The sequence below is a fragment of the Sturnira hondurensis genome, unplaced genomic scaffold (assembly GCF_014824575.4).
Source record: "Sturnira hondurensis isolate 20B ecotype Veracruz unplaced genomic scaffold, ASM1482457v3 Scaffold0010324, whole genome shotgun sequence".
In the NCBI taxonomy this organism is placed as follows: Eukaryota; Metazoa; Chordata; class Mammalia; order Chiroptera; family Phyllostomidae; genus Sturnira; species Sturnira hondurensis.
In genome coordinates, this window is record NW_028082955.1 from 1,612,738 (window position 1) to 1,635,908 (window position 23,171).

General features: G+C 36.9%; 1 protein-coding gene and 1 long non-coding RNA gene across 4 annotated transcripts in view; one reads left to right on the forward strand and one right to left on the reverse strand.

The window, feature by feature from the left end:
* The window catches only part of TSPAN12 (tetraspanin 12), a 77,401-nt gene that overhangs the window by 42,336 nt on the left and 11,894 nt on the right, over positions 1-23,171 (reverse strand). For all 3 annotated transcript variants that reach the window (XM_037058808.1, XM_037058807.1, XM_037058809.1), the window contains 2 exons: positions 17,147-17,229; positions 15,932-16,067 (listed from right to left, as the gene is read on the reverse strand). In XM_037058808.1, coding sequence (XP_036914703.1) covers positions 15,932-16,067; positions 17,147-17,229 — 219 coding nt within the window. The remainder of the gene's footprint in view (positions 1-15,931; positions 16,068-17,146; positions 17,230-23,171) is intronic.
* Positions 1,464-21,012, forward strand: LOC118995690 (uncharacterized). The gene is made up of 3 exons (XR_005068349.1): positions 1,464-1,552; positions 16,976-16,978; positions 21,002-21,012. It is a non-coding gene; the product is annotated as an uncharacterized LOC118995690 (long non-coding RNA).

The following is a 23,171-nucleotide window of genomic DNA, read 5'->3' on the forward strand; positions in this document are numbered from 1 at the left end:
GGATTTTAACAACCCATTGACTTCAATGGACAGATCTTCCAGGCAGAAAATCAACAAGGACACGGCGGCCTTAAACAACACACTAGATCAAATGGATTTAACCAATATCTTCAGAGCATTTTACCCCAAACAGTAGACTATACACACTTTTCAAGTGCACGTGGGACATTTTATAGGATAGAACACATGTTAGAACACCAAGCAAGTCTCAATAAATTTAAGATCGAAATCCTATCAAGCACCTTCTCTAACCATACTGCTATGAAGCTAGAAATCAGTAACAAGAAGAACACCAAAAAACATGTGCAAAGATATGGAAGCTAAATAGCATGTTATTAAATGATGAATGGGTGAACAATGAGATCAAGAAAGAAATCAAAAGGAACCTTGAAACAAATGAAAATGAGGTCACATAAACCCAAAATCTGTGGGACACTGGGAAAGCAATCCTAAGAGGGTAATTCATAGTATTATAGACCTATCTCAAAAAGAGAGAGAGAGAGAGAGAGAGAGAAAGCTCAAACAAACAACCTAATCTCACACTCAAAAGAACTTGAAAAAGTACAACAAATCCCAAAATGAGTAGAAGTAAGGAAGTAATAAAGATCAGAGCAGAAATAAATCAAATAGAGCCTAAAAAGAGATAGAAAAAATTAATGAATGCAAAAGCTGGTTCTTTGAAAAAATAAACAAATTGGCAAACCTTTAACCAGACTCATCAGAAAAAAGAGAGGACCCAAACAAAATCAGAAGTGAAAGAGGACAAATAACAAAGGACACCAAAGAAATACAAAGGATTGTAAGAAAATATTATGAACAAGGATATGCCAACAAACTGGACAACCTGGATAAAATGGATAAATTCCTAGAAACATACAATCTTCCTAAACTAAATCACAAAGAATTAAAGAATATGAATAGCTAGATTATATCTAATGAACTTGAAGCAGTAATCAAAAAACTCTCAACAAACAAAAGCCTTGGACTGGATGGTTTCACAGGTAAATTTTACCAAACATTCTGAGAAGTACTAACACCCATCCTTCTCAAACTATTTCATAAAATTCAAGATGAGGAAAGGCTCCCAAGGTCATTTTATAAGGCCAGCATCATCCTAATTCCAAAACCAGGTAAAGACACTACAAAGAAAATTATAGGCTAATATCCCTGATGAACATAGATGCTAAAATCCTCAACAAAATGCTAGGAAAGATCATACACCATGATCAAGTGGGATTTATTGTGGGAATGCAAGGTTGGTACAATATTCACAAATTGATAAATGTGATTTATTACATAAACAAAATGAAGGATAAAAACCACATGACCATTATCAATAGACACAGAAAAAGCATTTGATAAAATCCAGCACCCATTTATGATCAAAACTCTCACTAAAGTGGGAATTCAGATAACATACCTAAACATAATAATGACCATATATGACACACACACTGACAGCATCATACTCAGTGGGCAAAAAACTTCAAGCATTCCCCTTAATATAGGGAACAAGACAGGGATTTCCACTTTCACCTTTCTTGTTCAACATGTCCTGGAAGTCTAACCACAGCAATTAGAAGAAAAGAAGAAGAAATAAAGGCATCCAAACTGGAAAGGAAGAAGTAAAACTGTCTTTATTTGCAGATGGCATGACACTGTGCATAGAGAATTCCAAGGAGTCCTCTAAGAAACTATTAGAACTGATAAATGAATTTAGGAAAGGAGCAGGATACAAAATTACAATGCAAAAATCAGTTGCTTTGTTATATGCCAATAATGAACTAACAAAAAGGGAAATTAAGAAAATAATCCCATTCACAATTGCTTCAAAAAGAATAAAATATATAGGAAGAAAAAGAGACCTACACATGAAAAATTATAAGGACTGAAGAAAGGCATTGAAGAAGATACAAGTAAGTGGAAGTATACACCATGTTCATGGGTAGGAAGAATGAACATCATTAAAATGTCCATTCTACCCAAAACAATCTATAGATTCAAAGCAACTACTATAAAGATTCCAATGATATATTTCATAGAACTAGAACAAATATTTTAAAAATGTATATGGAACCAAAAAAGGCCCTGCATAGATAGTAACAGCAATCCTGAGAAGGAAGAACAAAGTTGGAGGAATCACTCTAATATCAAACTATGCTGCAGGGTCATAGTAATCAAAACAGCCTGGTACTGGCATAATATCAGACACATAGCTTAATGGAACAGAATAGAGATCCCAGAAATAGACCCACAGCTGTATAGTCAATTAATATTTGACAGAGGAAGCAAGCACATACAATGGGCTAAAGACAGTTTATCCAATAAATGGTGTTGGGAAAATTGGACAGATACATGCAGAAAAATGAAACTAAAACACTTTCTTACACTACCCACAAGAATAAATTCAAAATGAACTTAAATGTTAGACCCTAACCCATAAATATTCTGGAAGAAAATATAGGCAGCAAAATCTCAAATATTGCTTATAGAATTTTTTTATCAGATACATCTCCCCAGACAAGGGAAACAAAAGAAAAAAATAAACAAATGAGTCTATATCAAACTAAAAAAATTTTGCACAGCTAGGAAAAGATCAACAAAACAAGGACAATCCACAGAATGGGAGAACATTTTTTGTCGATACATCCGATAAGGGGTTATTATCCAAAATTTATAAAGTACTTACAAAGCTCAACACCAAAAAAATAAACAACCCATTTAACAAATGGCAAGGGATCTGATAGGCACTTCTTCAAAAAGGATATATAGATGGCCAATAGACATATGAAAAGATGCTCAATGTCACTAATCCTCAGAGAAATGCAAATTAAAACTACAATGAGCCCTGACTGGTGTGACTCAGTGGATTGAGACCTGGCCTGTGAACCAAAATGTTGCTGGTTGGATTCCCAGTAAGTGTACACACTTGGGTTGCAGGCCAGGTCCCCAGTAGGGGGAGTGCTAGAGGCAACCACACAGTGATACCACACAGTGATATTTCTCTCCTCTTTCTCCTTCCTTTCCATCTATAAATAAATAAATAAAATATTTTTAAGAAACTACAATGAGATACCATCTCACATTTGCCTGGATGGCTATCATCAATAAATCAACAATCAATACATGCTAGTGAGGATGTGGAGAAAGGGAAACCTTTTTGCACTGTTGGTTGAAATGCAGACTAGTATAGCCACTCTGGAAAGCAGTGTAGAGATATCTCAAAAAATTAAAAATGGATCTGCCTTTTGACCCAGCAATCCCATTTCCAGAACTATATCTGAAGGAACCCAAAATGCTAATCCGAAGGAATACAAACACCCCTATGTTCATTGCAGCATTATTTACAATCACCAAGATATGGAAGCAGCCCAAGTGTCCACTAATAGGTAAGTGGATAAAACGACTATAGGATCTTTACACAACATAATTCTATTCAGCTGTAAAAAAGAAGAAAATTTTACCCTTTGCAACAGTATGGATGAACCTGGAGAATATAATGCTAATTAAAATAAGCCATTAAGAGAAAGAAAAATACCATAGATTTCACTCATATGTGGAATCTAATGAACCAACTGAACTAGCAAAACAGAGACAGACTCATGGAGAGCAGATGACAGCTAGTTGGGGATGGGGGGTGGTTAGGCGGGTGAAGGGATTTAGCAAAAAGGAAAAAGAACCCATGTACATGGATAACAGTGTGCTGATTGCTAGGGTGTTGGGGGGTATGAGGGGACTAAGTGGTAATGAAAAAAATACAATAAAGATTAAACAAAAAAGTTGATGATGTTTTTATTAGGTAAAAATAGACCTAATACTTTAATATCTGTCCATAACATTTGCATCTATCTATAGCTCTATGTCTGTGAAAATATCTTCTTCTAAATCATATCCTTTTAATTATTTCACCTTTACTTTCAGACAAGATATAAACTTGAACTTATACATGCTTATTCTCCAGAATAACTGGAAACTTATTTATTTAAAGTATTAAAGGAAAAATGTCTCCTTTAAATTTAAAAAATCCCCATGTGTAGAAATATTTATTACAAATGAAAAGGATTATTCTTTTTATTTTCCTTTTTTTTGACAAATCAATTCAAGCAAAAACACTTTCTTCCTTAACTAAAAATGTATTTTCTTCCTTAAAATAAGAAAGTATAAGGATACAACTCAATTCACAGTCATGCTTAATGTTTAGGGGAAAGATAACCTTGTGTGAAAAATGATAAAAGCATTAAATTCTTACCCAAGTTACCCAAATGGGGCTGACAGAAGAAACAGTTTGAATTAAATAAAATGAATTATGGAATGATTTTAAAGAAATGTACTTGTGTTACAACAAATATTTGAGTTATAATAATGTTGAGAAGTAGAGACCCTGGAAGACCTACTTTTATAAACAGGTCAAAGATGACCTGCAGTGAAACAACCCATTATCTGTAGGCAAATGCTTCTACCATGCTGGAAAAGTTTATTCTCAAACAAGTTAAGAGTTCTATAATAATTGATCGATACTAATAAATTGTTTATGGGGCTTTCCCCACCCTGATTCTGTAAAGTTGCTGTAGGATTCCAAAGAACTGCTGTTGTAACCCTTCCACAAACATCCTTAACACCGGCTGGTTTCCCTAACGGCATCTTAGCACAGCATCCAGTTTCCTGGTAACCAATTTAGCTTGATAATTGTATTTTCACTATGAAACTTTAATTAAACATATCCAGATCAACAGTTTCCTTTATAATGTACACCTGGAAAAAAATTCTAAAACATTAGATAGACTTCTCCACCTGAGTACCTTTATTACTTCATCAGAAAAGGCACTTTGTTAGAATAAAAGTATGTCTTCCAATATCAAATTCCACCATTAATACAAAGGTTCTCTAACTGTGAAGCCACCTTAGCTCAGAGTGACAAGACTAGGTAGCTATTTTTTCCCTGATAAGCAAACAAAAAGCCCAGAAACTATCAAGAACAAACAAAGCTACTAGGGTTATGTACCAAAAGATAGATCAGTTCACATTACTCTTCAGGTCATAAAACTTTTCAAACTGCAGAGAACATACAAACAATATTGAAACTCTCCATTATTTGGCCCTAGGTCACACAGCCACCTCTCAGCCCTGCTACTTGGCATACATCTACCTATCACCTACGCATGCCCTTCTCCAAACACACCCTGAGTTTCCAAGTCTTATCCCTAATTTTCTTCCACTGGCCTTTCAGTTGGAGGGCCCTCCTGTAAACCAATGCCTTTCTCCTGACCACAATTAACCTGCCCTCAACCATCAGATCTCAGCTCCAGCACTTCCTTATGTTCCTTCATTAAATGTTCTCAATCGAACATTGTTCCTTCAAGTTCTTTTAAAGTACCTTCAGTAACACAGAAAGGAAACTTTTAAAATTAAAGTATTTTAATTATAAAAGGCAAATCTTTCGTTGACTCATTTTTTAAAGATTTTATTTTATTTATCTTTAGAGGGGAAGGGAAGGAGAGAGGGAGAGAAATATCAATGTATGGTTGCCTCTCTGTGTGTCCCATCCTGGGAACTGATCTGCAACCCAGGCATGTGCCCTGACTCGGAATCGAACCATGATCCTTTGGTTCGCAGGCCTGCGCTCAATCCACTGAGCTACACCAGCCAGGGTCTCATTGACTCATTTAAATGTTACCAGTACATATCTTTAGCTAGTTATGCAAACCTTGCACAGAACTTGGAATTTTAAAATATTAAATTCTTGTTTCACTGAATAAATACCAAAAATTCATATTTTTATTTAATTAAAAATAATTCTTTCATTGGCAAGTATAACCTAATAAAATGTCTATAGTCATGAAGGCAATGTTTCTAAAATATCTTTCTAATTGTAATCATTTTCAGGAAATTTGTAGTTTTGAAATTTTAAAGTTTTAAAACTAAAATAATGGTAATCTAAAAATAATTCAGACATAAACACTTATTTTACAATAATTTAAATGTATCACTTAACAAGACTACTAAGTGCTACAACTACAGCTTTGTACCTTTTAAATAAAATTTAGATAGTGTTTCTGGACTTCCAGTCAAGAGGGAGGCATAGGTTGATACACTTCACCTCCTCACACAACCACAAGAAGGACAACAACAAATCTAAAAACAAAATACAACCAGAACTGCCAGAAAAAAAGAACTGTATTGAAATCTAACAACCAAGGAGTTAAAGAAGAAATATTTATCCAGACCAATAGACGTGGCAGAGAGGATTGGCAGCAAGGCTGTGGCTGGAGGACCGGTATGGAAAAGGCAATGGCTGGCAAAGCAGGTTGTCCCACAATTGCATGCAGATAAACTGGGAGGAACAACTGGAAAGTGAGACAGACCTCAAAACCCATGGTTCCAGTGGGGGAAATAAAGCCTCAAAACCTGATGATAAAACCTAAGGGGTTGAGGCAGCAGGAGAAACTCCCAGCCTCATAGGATAGTTCATGGGAGAAACCCACGGGGTCCTAAAAAGTTCACAAACTCACCTACAAGGTACTCAGCACCAGAAGAGCCCAATTTACTTGTGGGTAGTGAAGAAAGTGATGGAAAGCCAGCTAAGACCTGAACAAGCAGCATTGTTCCCTCTCAGATGCAATGCCACAACGCAGCCATGTTGGTTGCCCTGCCCTAACAAATAACTAAGGTTCCTCCCCTAACTATGTAACAGGCATGCCAAGACAAGAAAAAACAAATTGGCCCAAATGGAAGAATAGATCAAAGCTCCAGAAAAAATACAACTAAGCGATGAAGAGATAGCCAACTCATCAGATGCACAGTTCAAAACTGTGCATCTCACAGAATGCTATCAGGATGCTCACAGAAATGGTTGAGTCTGGTTGAGTATGGTCACAAATTAAAAGAAAAAGTGAAGGCTATGAAAAGTGAAATAAAGGAAAATGTATAGGGAACCAACAGTGAAGGGAAGGAAACTAGGTATGAAATCAATGGCTTGGAGCAGAAAGAAGAAAGCAACATTCAACCAGAACAAAATGAAGAAACAAGAATTCAAAAAAATAAGGATAGCCTTAGAAACCTCCAGGACAACTTGAAATATTCCAATATCCAAATCATAGGGGTGCCAGAAGTAGAAGAGGAAGAGGAAGAGCAAGAAACTGAAGCTTATTTGAAAACATAATGAAGAAGAACTTCTCTAATCTGGAAAAGGAAACAGAATTCTAGAAAGTCCAGGAAGCTCAGAGAGTACCCAAAAACTTCTACCCAAGGAACCACACACCAAGGCACATCATAATTACATCACCCAAGATTAAAGATAAGGAGAGAATCTTAAAAGCAGCAAGAGAAAAGGAGAGAGTTGCCTACAAAAGAGTTCCTAAGACTATCAGCTGATTTCTCAAAAGAAACCTTGCAGGCAAAAAGGGGCTGGAAAGAAGTATCTGAAGTCATAAAAGGCCAGGACCTACATCCAAGATCACTCTATCCAGCAAAGCTATCATTTAGACTGGAAGGGGAGATAAATTGCCTCCCAGATAAAGTCAAATTAAAGGAGTTCATCATCACCAATCCCTTGTTATATGAAATGTTAAAGGGACTTACCTAAGAAAAAGAAGAAGGCCAAAACTATGAACAGTAAAATGACAACAAGCTCACAACTATCAACACTGAACCTAAACAAAACAAAAACAAAAATGAACTGAGCAAACAACTAGAACAGGAACAGATTCACAGAAATACAGATTACATGGAGGATTATCAGTGGGGAAACGAAGGGGAGGAATGGGGAAAAAGGTTCAGGGAATAAGAAGCACAAATGGCAGGTACAAAATAGACAGGGGGAGGTTAAGAATAGTATGGGAAATGAAGAAGCCAAAGAACTTATATATATGACCCATGGACATGAACTAAGGTGGGGGAATGATAGTGGGAAGAAGGTATAGGGCAGAGGGGAATAAAGGGGGGAAATGCAACAACTGTAACAGTACAATCAATAAAATATATTTACAAATTTAGATTAGTGTTTTTGTCATCTGAGCTAAGGAAAAAGGAAGAAAAGAAGGAAAGAAAAGAGATTCATCTTAATCTGACTGCATAACCAGGGCCTGGTATCATCCTTTCTCTGAAAGGGGAAAAAGATATATGGATGACAATTCTAAAAATATAAGGTTTTTAAATATATAAAATTTCATGAAAAAAAGCTTAACTTTAATTTATAAGCTATTGTTTAGTCATAATTTCATTAGACACTGCACATATAGTAAATATTTAACATCATTCTTCTAAAACATTTATCTGTAACCTACTTTCCTCATTGGCTTAAATGACTTAATTCTCTCCTTTTACACGTGTTATTTGGCCTCTTATTTTAACTACTGTACATCTAGGGACACTGTTTCTGGAGTCATTTAGACAGCTTTATGATTTTAAATTAATGTCTACATTCTATATTAGCCAGAGGAAGTCAATAGACCAACAATGTCGAAGCAGGTGAGAATGCAAAAACACTGCACAACTGCTGAATTTGCCTCAAGGTAGCATTTGAAGTGGTGACCAGCATTCATAGCTGGATAAGCCTTTCAATAGCATGTGCTGATAAATACCTGGCTTTGAACTTTGTTCAGCCTAGGGACAGTCATCAAATCAATGGATATTGACTTATATGGCTTACATTTAAGCAAAGTTATCTCAAATGTGTATATTAAGAAACAGTATACATTAAAGCCTCAAATGTTTTCTATGACAAATTACACCAAACTATGCAAACAACAGAAATACAAATACTTGAACCATTCATACTTCAAACTCCTAAGTAGGCAAAAAGTCCAATGAGCACTCAAGATCCTTTAACAAAGACCCAGCATTAAGGTCAGGAATTTCTCACAACTATCTTGAGCCCCAGTGCCTGACACAACACGCTTTTATGGGGCATAATTAGAAGCAAGCACACCAACATGGAGAAGTGGTCATGGAGCTCAGTTTAGGCTCTTGTGCGACCAAAAATGAGATGCATAAACTGAGTTCCTAGATTTACATCTGCCTAAATGCTCTTCAGTTTCCTCTGCCTGAAAGTTTGGTGAGTTTAACAACTACATTTAACATTTAACAGTATGGTTTTTAAAAATTCTAGTTAACATGCAAAATAAAATGCATACATTGACAGGATATGTTCTATTATATGAACAATGCATAATATTGAATATTTCATTTCCTGATGTCAAATAATATAAACAGCACTATCGTGTGCAATTCTTTATCCACAATTCTATTTTAGCAAGTCTATTGAATTCAGCTGCCTTCCTCAACTCCCCAGAGTCTTAGCTCCATCTGTGGACTTGAAAACTAGTGTGACCACTAATAGCACTTCCCAGTGCCTCCTGCCTAAACATTATTATTTCATCCCATGCTAGAAGCACCAACCCCAGAATAACATCGATTCTCCTAAAGATCTTCACAAGTGGACTACTTCATGTGTTGCTCACTGTGCACCGATACCACAGCCACATTGAATTTCTAAGTTTTGCCTAAATTTGCCATGTTCCTTTATTCCTCTGTCTTTGCACATAATCTCCACGTTGCTCTAAAGCCCCTTCCCTTCCCTTCTCCACCAGAAAGCTCTAGCACATTTTCAATCTCCAGTTCAAATACATTCTCTTATGAAACCTGCCAGAAGCCTCCAATTGCTCCTTATTCTGTGTTCCCACGGCAATTTATTTAGAACTTTACAACTGTATTTCCCTTTGTTATTTTCTTTGTACTCTCCACTTTCATCTTTGTCCCTCAAGTGTCTAACACAGACTGGGTACTCAATATATGTTCAAGGCAGGGAGAGGAAAGGGGGAAAGGAAAGAAAAGGGGAATGGGAGGAAAGAACATAGAAAGAAAAAGAGAAGCAGTTTCCTTTCTTAACAAGATGAGGTGGGAGAAATTTCAGAGTTCCTTTTATAATGACATTAAAAGATAACTAAAAAGTTAAATAACTACTGAATGCCTTGGAATTCTAAATGAAGCATATTTAAGTCTTACAGAAATAATGCCAGGAATTAATTAACTGTATTATAATAGCAGTGTGGTAGGTGAAATATGCATGTGGGCTTTAAGCATAAGACAGCTTTTGTACACTACTGACAACTATCGCAACAAGCAAATGTGTATCTTTGGGCATCCTAATTTTCCTCATCTGTGAAATAAGTCTACCACATATAGTTCCTATAAGTATTTTCTCAGAAAACAAGGGTAAAACACTAGGCAGGTGCAGTCAGTGATACGATGAGCCTTGATTTAGAAACAAAGTTGCTAAGCTATTAACCAAAATTATAAAGAGAACATAACGAAAATATTAAATTCAATAGTTTAATTTTAACTTAAGCTATAAAATTATAGAATTTACAACTACTAAGGAGAAGGCCTTAAACAGAGTCTGTAGAAATTTACTGTGTATAGATATTCCAGTTCCATATTATAATTTTAAACAACAAAAACACTGAGAATGGTTAATTTCTCCATGACCATTAATAATTTATTTTTTAATATTTTATTTATTTATTTTTAGAGAGAGGGGATGGGAAGGAGAAAGAGTGGGAGAGAAACATAAATGTGTGGCTGCCTCTCATGTGTCCCCTACTGGGGACCTGGCCTACAACCCAGGCATGTGCCCTGACTGGGAATCGAACCGCGGTTCTTTGCTTCACAGGCCCGTGCTCAATCCACTGAGCTACACCAGCCAGGGCCATTAAAAATTTATTTGATTTCCATTAAGAAAATCATTTCAAATCTGGTTCAATCACTGTGTATCTTAAGAAAGCTTTACAGAAGCTTCCACACAATCCACAGCCATATGAAAATTCCGAAAACGAGGAAACTTTCCCCTTTAAATACAAGGTACTGCTCCTAAACATGTGACTCGTGTCTAGACTTAATTTCTGACCAGTGCTTGACTAGTTGGGATTGGCTGGGAGAGAACCATATGTTAGCATCCCACTCTGACAAATGATGATCTCCTGATGGCGACACTCAGCTGTTGTCAATATTGTAAACATGTCTGTTCAACCTGTTTACATTCCCTCTGAGCTGGCACAGCTTTCCTAATGCCTATGTTAATAGCAAGGTAGAAGTGCAATAACAAATGAATTCCATTTGGTCTACAGCTGAAAGCTGTGGGAAGTACCCATCTAAGGCTTAAAACCAATTATCATTTAGTTTCAATTTCTCTTCTAAACAGAAAGAATTTCTGCTACTGAAATTACTTTGAAAGTCACTGCATAATCAAGTTTATTTCCCTAGTCATTTTTGGCTTGTTTTCCCAATATAATTAAAATTTAATTATTCCCGATCTCCTCGCTTAAATATATAAAAGTTTCTCTCCTATGACAATTTCACATTTATTTATTAAGAACAAATCTTGTCAGTGTAGGGCTGCCAAATTCAGCAAATAAAAATACAGGAATGTTGATTTAAATTTGAGTTTCAGTTAAACAATGAAGAATGTTTTAATACATTATATCTTAATATTGAACGGGACACACTTACACTAAAATATTATTCACTGTTTATCCTGAATTCAAATTTCTTTTGGATGCCCTATATGTTACTTGGGGAATCTCAATTATTTTAACAACTTGAATCTATAATTCAACAGATGGTCAAATTCATGACCAAGGTTCACCTGAAGTGTTTTCCTATGGTGTCCTCCTACACTGAAGAGTTGTTTTTTTGAGAGATGAAGGTGGGATGGGAGGGGAAGTTAGTTATAAAGCTCTGTTTTGAGGCTTTCTCACTTTTTCTTCATCAGTCCCATGAATAACAGCATTTTGATTGCTGGAACAGCATCACAGCCCAGTTGCGAGCTCTTTTTTAGCAACCATTTAAGAGATAAGGTGGTTCTCAGAGATACCGATTGTCTTAAAAAATTCCTCCTGCTAATCTGGCTTACAAGTCTTTACATGAAATAAGACTTTGAACACAGGGAAATGGATAGGTTGAACTAAATGCATTCTGCTTGTTTAAATATTTACATTCAAAATAAAAATAAGAGGCAGCTCTCTCTACAGAATATGCCCACATGTTCCCCCACTGCCCCTCTCCCCCCAACACAGTCCTTGACTCTTTCCTCCTAGGTTCCAAGGAACCCTCTTTTGTTTTTGTAACTTATTCCCTGGCTCACTTCTTCCATGGTTCACTTCTACCTCTTTGGCATTCTAAGTAAAGTTTTGCTTCTACTTAAAAAATAAATAAAAAAATAGAAGTGAGAAATGTCCCTACATTGTTTTACCAGAATAAAATGCTAAAGGGCACAAAGAAAGAAATCATGAGAGCTGCCTTGCAAACATGTGCCAAAGACCTATAAGATGACGTCTTATCTTAGCTCCCCTGCATTTAACAAGCCATTCCCTTTGTAGTCTAAACCTATCTAACAGCCAGGCTCGTCTTGTGAAGTGTCACTCTTCACCGCCCTCCAGGCACCATCTGACATCCCACCCACGTGCTGGTCACCCATATTCACACTGTTCTAATTTCCTGTTCATTATTCAATTTAGTAAACATGTATTAAAGCAACAGGCAAGGTGAATGGCTCATATTATCAAGTTGTTTGTAGTCTGGTAGTTTTATCTGGTTATAAAAATATGAAATTTATAATAAGGGAAATGCACTGGACTACAAAGGTTAAGACGCGTCTATTACAGACATCAGTAAAGCCCAAGGAAAACAGGCTTGGCAGTCAGAAACGTTAAGGTCGTTATTGCCGAGTGACTTTGGACATATTACTGAACCTTTCTGAAAGTCACTTATAATTGTCTTTAGTAGATTATTGTCATCAGTTTTAAAACAAAAGATCACAGGAGAAATGTACATAAAATGGGAGGTATGTTTAGCACTTAGGAAAAGGCAGCAACTACAGAGTGAAAAAGTGATGTTGTAACTGGGTGGCCATGGTCTGCACACCAGGTTCTCCATTTACTAGCTAAGCAAACTTAGTCAAATCTGCGCTTCATGTCCTCATCTACATTATGGTAATACACAATTGTGTATTGTGTGTCAAGCCTCCTTTCATCATCATTTGTCCCCCCTTTATCCTCTTCTTCCTCCCCCTTCCCCTTCAGTAATCACCATAATGCTCTCCGTCAATGAAGGGTTTTTTTGTGTGTATGTTTGTTTGCTTAGTCCCTTCACCTCTGTGAATGAGCTGCAAGTATTGAAACAAAAATACTATAAGAAATTCCCAGCAAGGAGACAAAGAATAAGAGCAGGGAAAAATGGAGCAAAACAAGTTTGTTCAAGATTCAGAAGATGCAGTGTGACCAGAGAATAACAAAGTAGGTAAGAAAGCTAAAAATGGAAGTCAAAGGCTTGATTGCAGAGGAAACTGATATAAGACTGAGGTACCACTAAAGACTTCATTACCCACCCAGGAGTCTTTCAAGGTTTCGGAAAAAAGGAGTAACATGATTACTGTTGCATTATATTAACTGGTGGCATTGGTTTGGGGTAAATCAGAGGAAACAGAGGCAGGAAGTTTTGTTAGGGCGATGTGCACTGTGTCAGTAAGGACTCAGGAGAACTTGAATCTGGACATGCCAAATAAGAGTAGAAAAGGGGACAGGTCCTGAGCTTGTAGATCCAGAACTTATAGGACTTGGCAACTGCTTAGACAAGGAGGTTCTGAAAAGGAAACCAGAGAAGAAACTGCCTGAGAAGCAGATCAGAGGAAGATTGATTATGAGTAACCGATAATAGGGAGTTGACACCCCAGATCATTCTTTAACAAGGGGAAAGCTGTGTTGGGTTCAGACAAAGTGAGGTCTGGAAACTAGCTATGATAAGAGAAGCAGCCCAATGGCAACGGGGAATGAAACATCACAGGCAGTCAATGGGAAGGAAAAAACCAAGATGCACACACTGAACAGCAATGCACCAAAAGCTGCTTTGTGAAAAAGAGTGAGACCAACAAGTAAAGGGGGATGGGATGAAGTCATCGCCCTGGGGGAGGTGGTCATCTGCCTGAGGGAGGTGCTGGGCCCCTGGAGGAGGTGCTGGGCCCCTGGGGCTGAGCTTGGAGCTCCTCTTCTGCCTCAGAGCATCTGATGCAAACTCTATTCAAGGTTTTATCAAAAGCAGTGGGATTGTCTATCACAGACACTGGTTTCTTGGCAGAAACTAGTACTGCCAATATTCTCAACAAATATTTGAAGAACAAATGAATGAACAAGTCAATGGCCCTTAGCACCTCAGCCAACCATGTCACCTTTCATGTACACGTTTCTATGACTCATCACGCCTCAAGTAGAGGCCAAATTACTTTCTTCATCCATTTGCTTCACTAGCATTCAAGCAAAATAATGGGATGCATACATGGTTTTCAAAATATGTTTTTAAAAGCCCTTCCTTACATGGAACATGCTATCCACCCCACCCCATCCCATAGTCCAGGGAACACCTAGTCGTATGAGTTGGGGAGGGAAAATATAGCAATCATACTTAAGCTGGCTGTATAAATAAAACATCATTGTGAGATTGTGGTTTGAAAAGAGGATTCTGAGGGTTTTTTGTTTTAGTTTAAAATACTTTATCCATCCTTTAAGGTATCAGTTTCATATGAAGTGAGACCTTTAATTTATGTTTAAATTACTGTCCAACTATCTTAAAAAGCAAAATAAAGCTCCAAACCCTTCTATCATTCTTCTGGTTAAACGTGCAAAGAAGTGAGGCACCAGGCATGTTCCCCTTCTCTGAGTGTGGTTTATTTTCTGCAGCAGATTTTATTTTCTAAAAATGAGCCTAAAGAGTTACCACCCCCCCCCAAAAAAAGCCAAGGAAAACATTAACACAAGTTGCCCCTATGAAATTCAAAGGTTTAGTTCAGCTTCACACTAAGATTCCATTTTAATTGGCTTCCGGTGGGAGCCAGTCAAGCACTGGTGTGCAGAAGCTGGCTCCTGAGAGCCAATTTGTGCTCATCTCTCCCCAACTCTACATTCACTGATACCATGTTGGTAGCCTAAAATCCATCATGCTGGGAGTATTTACCTCACAGAAACCTGCGAATGCTACAAATCAGGGATTTTTTTCTGCCCAGATCCAGCATATAAGCACACAGAAATTTATGTTCCCTACAAGGAATTAATGCATAACTAGCCTTGAGAACTACTGCACAGAACATAATATACTCAATGAATTAATTTTGAGGGACATCTGACACACCTGCAAATATATTAGCGGCCTTAAGACCTGGTACCACTAACATGTAATATTTTATATACTCAATGCACTTCAAAAAATCTCTATGTAAGCTATATTTTTAATTGACTCGAGTTTTTAAAATTAAAAGAGAGTTTGCTAATATTTTAATTAAAAGTTTAAGCATAGATTTTTGTAATCATAGAATTTGAGTGCCAAAGGGAATTTAAAAAGTAATTTAGCCCAACTCTTTCAGAATTAAAAAATAAAAAACCACTAAGACCATAGTAACAGAGACTCACTTATATCCACTAACCTATACAAAGGCAGTGCCAGGATTGTAACATCTCTCTGCTACCTGACCACCTGAATTTCCATATGAGTTTATATGGCAGATTTGGTTTTAAAAAGGAGAGAAAAAGAAACAGTCCCATTATGACTTCTCCGTTCCAATTCTGAGGGACGTGTCGAGTGGTAGTAAGGCCCATGACATGAGGAAAAAACTCATACTTTTGAATGAAAATGTCAACACATAGCCTAAGTGAAATAATTAAGTAGAACATATATTTCCATACCTCATCATCTGAGTAAAGAAAATACTTGTATTAAAATTGTCTCTCATGGAAAAAAAGCTTCCCTCCTCACAAGGTGTTGAACAACTACCACAGATCAGAGCACTGCTGTCACAGTTCCCTAGTTGCATAATCTTGGGCACTGAAGAAAAAATAACACATTACGGAATGGCCTGTTTAACAGCAACAGAGAAGATAGAAACACGTACCCAGGCGAGAAGCAACAGGTTTCTCTTCACTGTTCCACAGTATCCTAACATCCCCACAATGATAAGGAAACAACAAACAGCAATCATGACTGGATGAACCACAGGAAAGTAAGTCAAGATGACAGCCTCCTCTACCCTGAAAGAAGAACGATAATGTCACATTACAAAGAAAATATAATCACAAAGCACCCAGTATATGGTACAAGACACAGGTATGATTTGCATTAACAATCTTTAAGTCATCACACCTCAAAGCTAATGGCTGATTGCTATTTTCAGAATCACTGTGCTATCCCCAATGTGCTTGCTTGTCCTACTTTTGTTTCGTTTTGTTTAGTTGTTTATTCATGTGGTACATTCCAACTTCAGCTCATTTAACATATAAGATAAGGGTCCTTAGTAAGAGGTTGATCCACTAGGAGCTCTGAAGCCTTGACCTGAAGAAACTACACCAGACCCTTTGCTGTTTCCCAGCCGAGAAGAGCCTTCTCCCTCCTCTTCCCTGACCTGGGGCCCCACTTGCAGCACTTTCTTCCCAGAGACTGAGCCTTCCCAAATGTGAAAGGGAAGCTGGTTTATAGTAAAAGAAAAATTAAGGACAAGAGATGATTTTTGCTAGAACTATGAAAAAATTCATTAACTACAACCATAAGAGTAATGAGAGTAACAAAAATTACCATTATTACACTCCACTGAGTTAAGGGCTTTACAAAAATATATTTCAAAAACATATCTCAGTTCATCCTTAGGACATTTCAGAATGGAATATATTACATTATCCATTCAGAGATGAAAAAATTGAGGATAGAAGAAGTTGAGTAATTTGCTCCTAGTGAGGATAGTGGACCCACATTTGAAATTTGAGAAGAAAATGGCGCTTCTGGGTTTGGTTTTCATTAGCTAAGAATATGAAGGTAACAAGGTTGGCGATTATTTTTATAGAGCAAAGTAACTCTGCTGTCCTCTATATGCAAATATGTCAGAGCTGATACACTGTCAGGAGGAGAGGAATGTTCTCTTAGGACTGTGGTGCACCTTAATGAGAGTGTTAGAAAATGCAAGTGGCCGTGGCAAAGGTTGCCATGGGCAGGGAAAGCTTTCCAAGTGAACAGGAGCCAGCTCAATATCCTCTGAGTGGCTGAGGGCCAAGTTACCTAGAAACTAGAGCCTGAGAAAACCTGATGAAAAAAATTAATCATTACTTGCAAAGCCTACCTTGTTTCTGCAGTTAAAGTCAGAACATTATTCAGGTAGTCTCTCATCCAAGCAGAAACCGCCAACACGCTGATGGACATTAACTAGAGAGAAAAAAATACCGACTTGTTACTAAGGACTTATATGACATTCTCTGCCAGATTAATAGTAAAAAAAGAAAAAAATGATTGTTGTTGCACAATCATTATGCTTTTTCCTAAATGTCATTTACTACCTGCTGTAATTTACTTTTACTTTAAATATCTGCCATTCCATTTTGTAATCTCAACATAGCCATTAAATAGGATGTCGCCAAATAGAATATATACAGCTAAACTGTTAAATGACTGATTCCAGGTCCAGGACAGGAACTGCGTAAGATGAAGAGGCCACAAAACAACTAAATTACTAAATGTACAAGATATGCCTAAAATATGTCATATGTAAAAGCAAGGAAGCAATCAAATACTACTGATGTTGTCAAAAAAAATCACAGGTGCTAACTTGGAAGAGCTTCCACTGGCTAATGTTCGAACAATTTGAACATCGAAATAATAGCAATAATAATAATGAATGCAATGTTTTGCAACAACAAATATGCTAAAAAATCTATGAATTCATGCTCACTTAAACAAAATTCACTGGTGGCCTTTGTAGAATGTTAGGTACTCGATTCATTTCAAAAAAATGATTAGAATCCAATATTTGCCCTAGCTTTTCTATAAAAACTAAAGAACCAAAGACTTAATGACAGTTATTATAGATGAACATTTGTGAATATGTGAAGAAAGCATGATAGAGTAATACTATTTAACAACCCCTTCTGAATAATGAATTTATTCATGTGAAGATCCTCAATGACTGCCAAAATTATCAGATCAGTGGTTCTTCCTTTTTAAAAAAGTTAATTATTTTTCAAGTACAGTTTTCTATTACTCCCATCCCATCCCACCCCCCCGTGCTCCCCCCTCCCTCCCATTTCCACCCTTCTTAAGTCCTTGTTCATATATCATTTATATTTGTTCCTCTAAGTCCCTCCCCTTTTTCCCCTGAAATTCCATCCCCTCTCCCGTCTGGTCGATGTCTCCCTGTTCTCAATTTCAGTATCTTTGGTTATATTTTGCTTGTTTGTTTGTTTGTTTTGTTCTTTAGCTTCCTGTTAAAGGCGAGATCATATGGTATTTGTCCTTCAACACCTGGCTTATTTCACTTAGCATAATGCTTTCCAGTTCCTTCCATGCCGTTGCAAAGGGTAGTAACTCCTTCTGTCTTTCTGTATGGAATTCCACTGTGTATATGTACCATGATTTTTTAATCCATTCTTTTACTGATGGGCACCTAGGTCGCTTCCAACTCTTGGCTATTGTAAATTGTGCTATGAACATTGAGGTGCATAGGTTCTTTGGGATTGGTGTTTTAGGGTTCTTAGGATATAATCCGAGCAGTGGAATTGCTGGGTCAAAAGGCACGTCCATTTTTAGTTTTCTGAGAAAATTCCATACTGTTTTCCATAATGGTTGTAGCAGTCTGCAATCCCACCAACAGTGGACTAGCGTTCCCTTTTCCCCACACCCTCTCCAACATTTGTTGTTTATTGCTTTGTTTATGATAGCCATTCTGACTGGTGTAAAGTGGTATCTCATTGTGGTTTTAATTTGCATCTCTCTGATGGCTAGCGATATTGAGCATCTCTTCATGTGTCTCTGGATCCTCTGTGTGTCCTCCTTGGAGAACTGTCCATTCGAGTCCTTTCCCCACTTTTTAATTGGGTTAGTTGTCTTCTTAGAGTGAAGTCATGTGAGTTCTTTGTATATTTTGGAGATTAAACCTTTGTCTGAGGTATCATTGGCAAATATGTTTTCCCATAAAGTTGGTTGTCTTTTAATTTTAATACTGTTTTCTTTAGCCATGCAGAAGCTTTTTATTTTGGTGAAACCCCATTTGTTTATTCTTTCCTTTATATTCCTTGCTCTAGGGGACATATCAGTAAAAATGCTGCTGTGTGAAATATCTGATATTTTCCTGTCAATGTTCTCCTCTAGGACTTTAATGGTGTCACAGTTTATATTTAAGTCTTTTATCCACCTTGAATTTATTTTGGTGTATGGTATAAGCTGGTGCTAAAGTTTCATTTTTTTGCATGTAGCTGTCCAGTTCTCCCAACACCATTTATCGAGGAGCCTATCTTTACCCCATTTTATGTCACTGCCCCCTTTGTTGAATATTAATTGACTGTGGAGACTTGGGTTTATTTCTGAGCTCTCTGTTCTGTTCCATTGGTCTATGTGCCTGTATTTATGCCAGTACCAGGCTGTTTTGATTACAGTGGCCTTGTAATACAGTTTGGTATCAGGTATTGTGATCCCTCCTACTTTGTTCTTCTTTCCCAACATTGCAGCTGCTATTCGGGGTTGTTTATGGTTCCATATAAATATTTAAAGTGTTTGTTCTATGTCTGTGAAATATGCCATTGGTACTTTAATAGGTATTGTATTAAATCTGTAAATTGCTTTGGGTAGTATGGACATTTTGATGATGTTAATTCTTCCAATCCATGAACACAGTATATGTTTCCATTTGTCTATGTCTTCTTTGATTTCTTTCTTCAATGAACTGGATGGTTTGACAGGTTTTGTCAAACCTGTCAAACTTCAATGAACTAGATGGTTTGATGGTTTTCTGCATACAAGTTTTTTACCTCCTTGGTTAGATTTATTCCCAGATATTTTATTTTTGTTTTTGCTATATTGAATGGGATTTTTGTCTTGATTTCTGCTTCTGCTGATTCATTGTTAGTATACAAAAATGCCTTTGGTTTCTGGATATTGACTTTGTAACCTGCTGTTTTGCCACATTCATTTATTAGTTCAAGCAGTTTTTTGGTGGAGTCTATAGGATTTTCCATGCACACTATCATGTCACGTGCAAACAGTAACAGGTTTACTCCTTTCTGATTTGGATGCCTTTTATTTCCTTTTCTTGTCTGATCGCTGTGGCTAAAACTTCCAATACTATATTGAATAGAAGTGGTGAAAGTGGACAACCTCGTCTTGTTCCTGATCTTAGTGGAAAAGATTTTAGTTTTTGCCCATTGAGTATGATGTTGGCTGTAGGTCTCTCATATTATCATATTGAGGAATGCTCACTCTATTCCCATTTTTCTGAGTACCTTTATCATAAATGGGTGTTGTACCTTATCAAAAGCTTTTTCTGTGTCTATTGATATGATCATGTGGTTTTTGTCTTGCTTTTGTTTATGTGATGTATTACCTTTACTGATTTGTGAATGTTGAATTATTCTTGCATCTCTGGGGTGAATCCCACTTGGTCATGGTGTATGATCTTTTTAATGTATTGTTGGATGTGGTTTGCCAATATTTTGTTAAGGATTTTAGCATCTATGTTCATCAGCAATATTGGCCTGAAGTCTTCTTTCTTTTTTGTATCTTTATCTGGTTTGGGAATTAGGATGATGCTGGCTTCATAAAAAGAGTTTGGAAGTCTTCCATCATTTTGGATATTTTTAAATAGTCTGTGAAGAATAGGGGTTAGCTCTTCCTTAAATGCTTTGTAGAATTCTCCTGTCAAACCATCTAGTTCAGGGCTTTTGTGTGTTGGGAGTTTTTTTATTACTGCTTCAATTTCATTTGCTGTTATTGGTCTATTCAGGTTTTCTGCTTCTTTTTCATTGAGTTTTGGAAGATTATATTTTTCTAGAAATTTGTCCATTTCACCTAGGTTTTCAAATTTATTGGCATACAGTTCTTCATAGTAATTCCTTACAATCCCTTCTATTTCTGTGGTAACAGTTGTAATCTCTCCTCTTTCATTTCTGATTGTGTTTATTTGTGTCCTTTCTCTTCTTTTCTTGATGAGGCTACTTAAAGACCAAGTTCATAATGAGTCTTCCTTGAAAGCTCTTCTAAAAGCTGAGGGTCAAAACCTCTAAGTTCTGAGGATCTTCCTTGATGAAACTATTTTGTTTATCTTTTCAAAAAACCAACTCCTGGATTCATTGATCTTTAAAATTGTGCTTTTAGTCTCTATGTCATTTAATTCTGCTCTAGATCAGTGGTTCTCAATTATGTCTGTGCATCAAAATCACCTAGGACTATAAAAAATTACTGAGCCCAGATACACCCTGGGCCAATTGTTGAACATTGGGCCTGAGCATCAGAAATGTGTAAACACCCCAAAGATGTTTAACATGTAGTAAGGGCTGAGAATCACTGCATTGTGTGAAAATGTAGAATGCAGAGAGCAGGCCAATGTAAAATATCAGACCCCACTAATCAGTCTTAGTAGGAAAAAACCAGATATGTCTCCCAATATGACACAACAAGAAGTACACAGAGGTACCTTTGAAATACTTTCACCAAAAAGTCAAACCTGAATTGACTCAAGTGCCTAGCTGTATCAGTTCATAGGAAATACAGGGGATAGATTTAAACTTGTTAAATGCCCCCATGTGGATGCAATCAGCAAAATCAAGAATATGAGAAACATACAGGACAAATAATCTGATTTCTTCAGTTAAAAAAAGAAAATGGAAAAAAGAAGAAACCATAACAAATTAAAAGAGATTTAAGAGGTTACCCAATGAGACATATTGACCTGGTATAAATCTTATTCAAACAAACCAATCACAAAGAAATTTACGAAACTGGGAATAAACATGACTGGATATTTGAAAATATTAAGAAATCAGTGTTTATTATCTCAAATATGGAAATAGCATTAATTTTTTAAAGATCCTTATGTTTTAGAGACATAAGCTGAATGATTTAACAAATGACTGGTATGTAAGGAGGCTAAATAGGAAGTGGGGGCTATGTTGACAGTTGCTGAAATGGCTGCTTGGGGATTAATTATACTATGTTCTCTACTTTTATATATGTTTTAAATTATCCAAAATTCAAGTCTTTAAAAAAGCAACCACCTAGACCAAGTTCATAATGAGTCTTCCTTGAAAGCTCTTCTAAAAGCTGAGGGTCAAAACCCCTAAGTTCTGAGGATCTTCCCGAGTTTGATGAAAGTTTTTCTAAAATGTACCTTATACTTATCTTTTTAAGCATAATACAGGAAATTCTACTTCATTTGATTTTTAATAATTCTGGCACCTTAATAAATATATTACCATTATCTGTTACAAACTTAGCTTTAAATGCTGAAATAATATACAATACAGCAATGTGTCTGTACTGACTCAAGCAGTGGCCATGAAACCTGTTTTCTGGAAAAAGACTTCGAGGTAAGTAACACATGTAGAGCTCTGTAATCTCTTGTACAGCGAAGCAGAGACACCTGCTTGGAAATCCATTAGTGAATTCACTCGCCCTTCAATCAGTTGCAAATATTTCTCAACACCTATTATCTGCTTTGTACTGTCTGTGCTCAATTCAGAGACCCAACAGTGAATCAGAAAAGCAAGATCTCAGATTTTGAGAAGCCTCGTGTGGGACACAAGGAATAACTGTATAAATCAGGTAACTACAGACTGTGGTAGAGCTGCAATCCAAATCCAGGCCTTTGGTCTTTGGAACTTTACCTTCAGTCATTAACTGCCTTCCAAGTTTAGATACAAGCATGAGAAATTCCACAGCTGGTGAGGAGAGCAGCCTACAGAGCATGCAGGCTTCCTTTCAAAAGGGGAGGCAGGTAGGGTGGAGCTGGAGGAGGTAAGCTGCAGTGTCTGAATGTCTGAACTGTATATGGAGGCTCAGGAGCCAATAGCTAAAACAGGTTAGGAACCCTGGGACCACAGTTCAGAGGAGAATTAGGTCAGTTATCACCACCCTTATTACTGTTGGGAATGAAGAACAGATTGCAGCCTAATAAAAGTTAGCCAGTGGGTTGGCCACAGTGTATTAACCATGCTTCCAGCTTCTATAAACTTGATATTTTAACATCTGTTCCACACACTTATGCTGGACACACCTTGGTCTGGACAAACTGATAATATGCCTGAGTTACCTTGGCTTGGCAGCCTGCCTTCCATCAGCCCTTGGAACAAGTCCTTCTCCCAGGACCAGTTTTCCATTTTCAA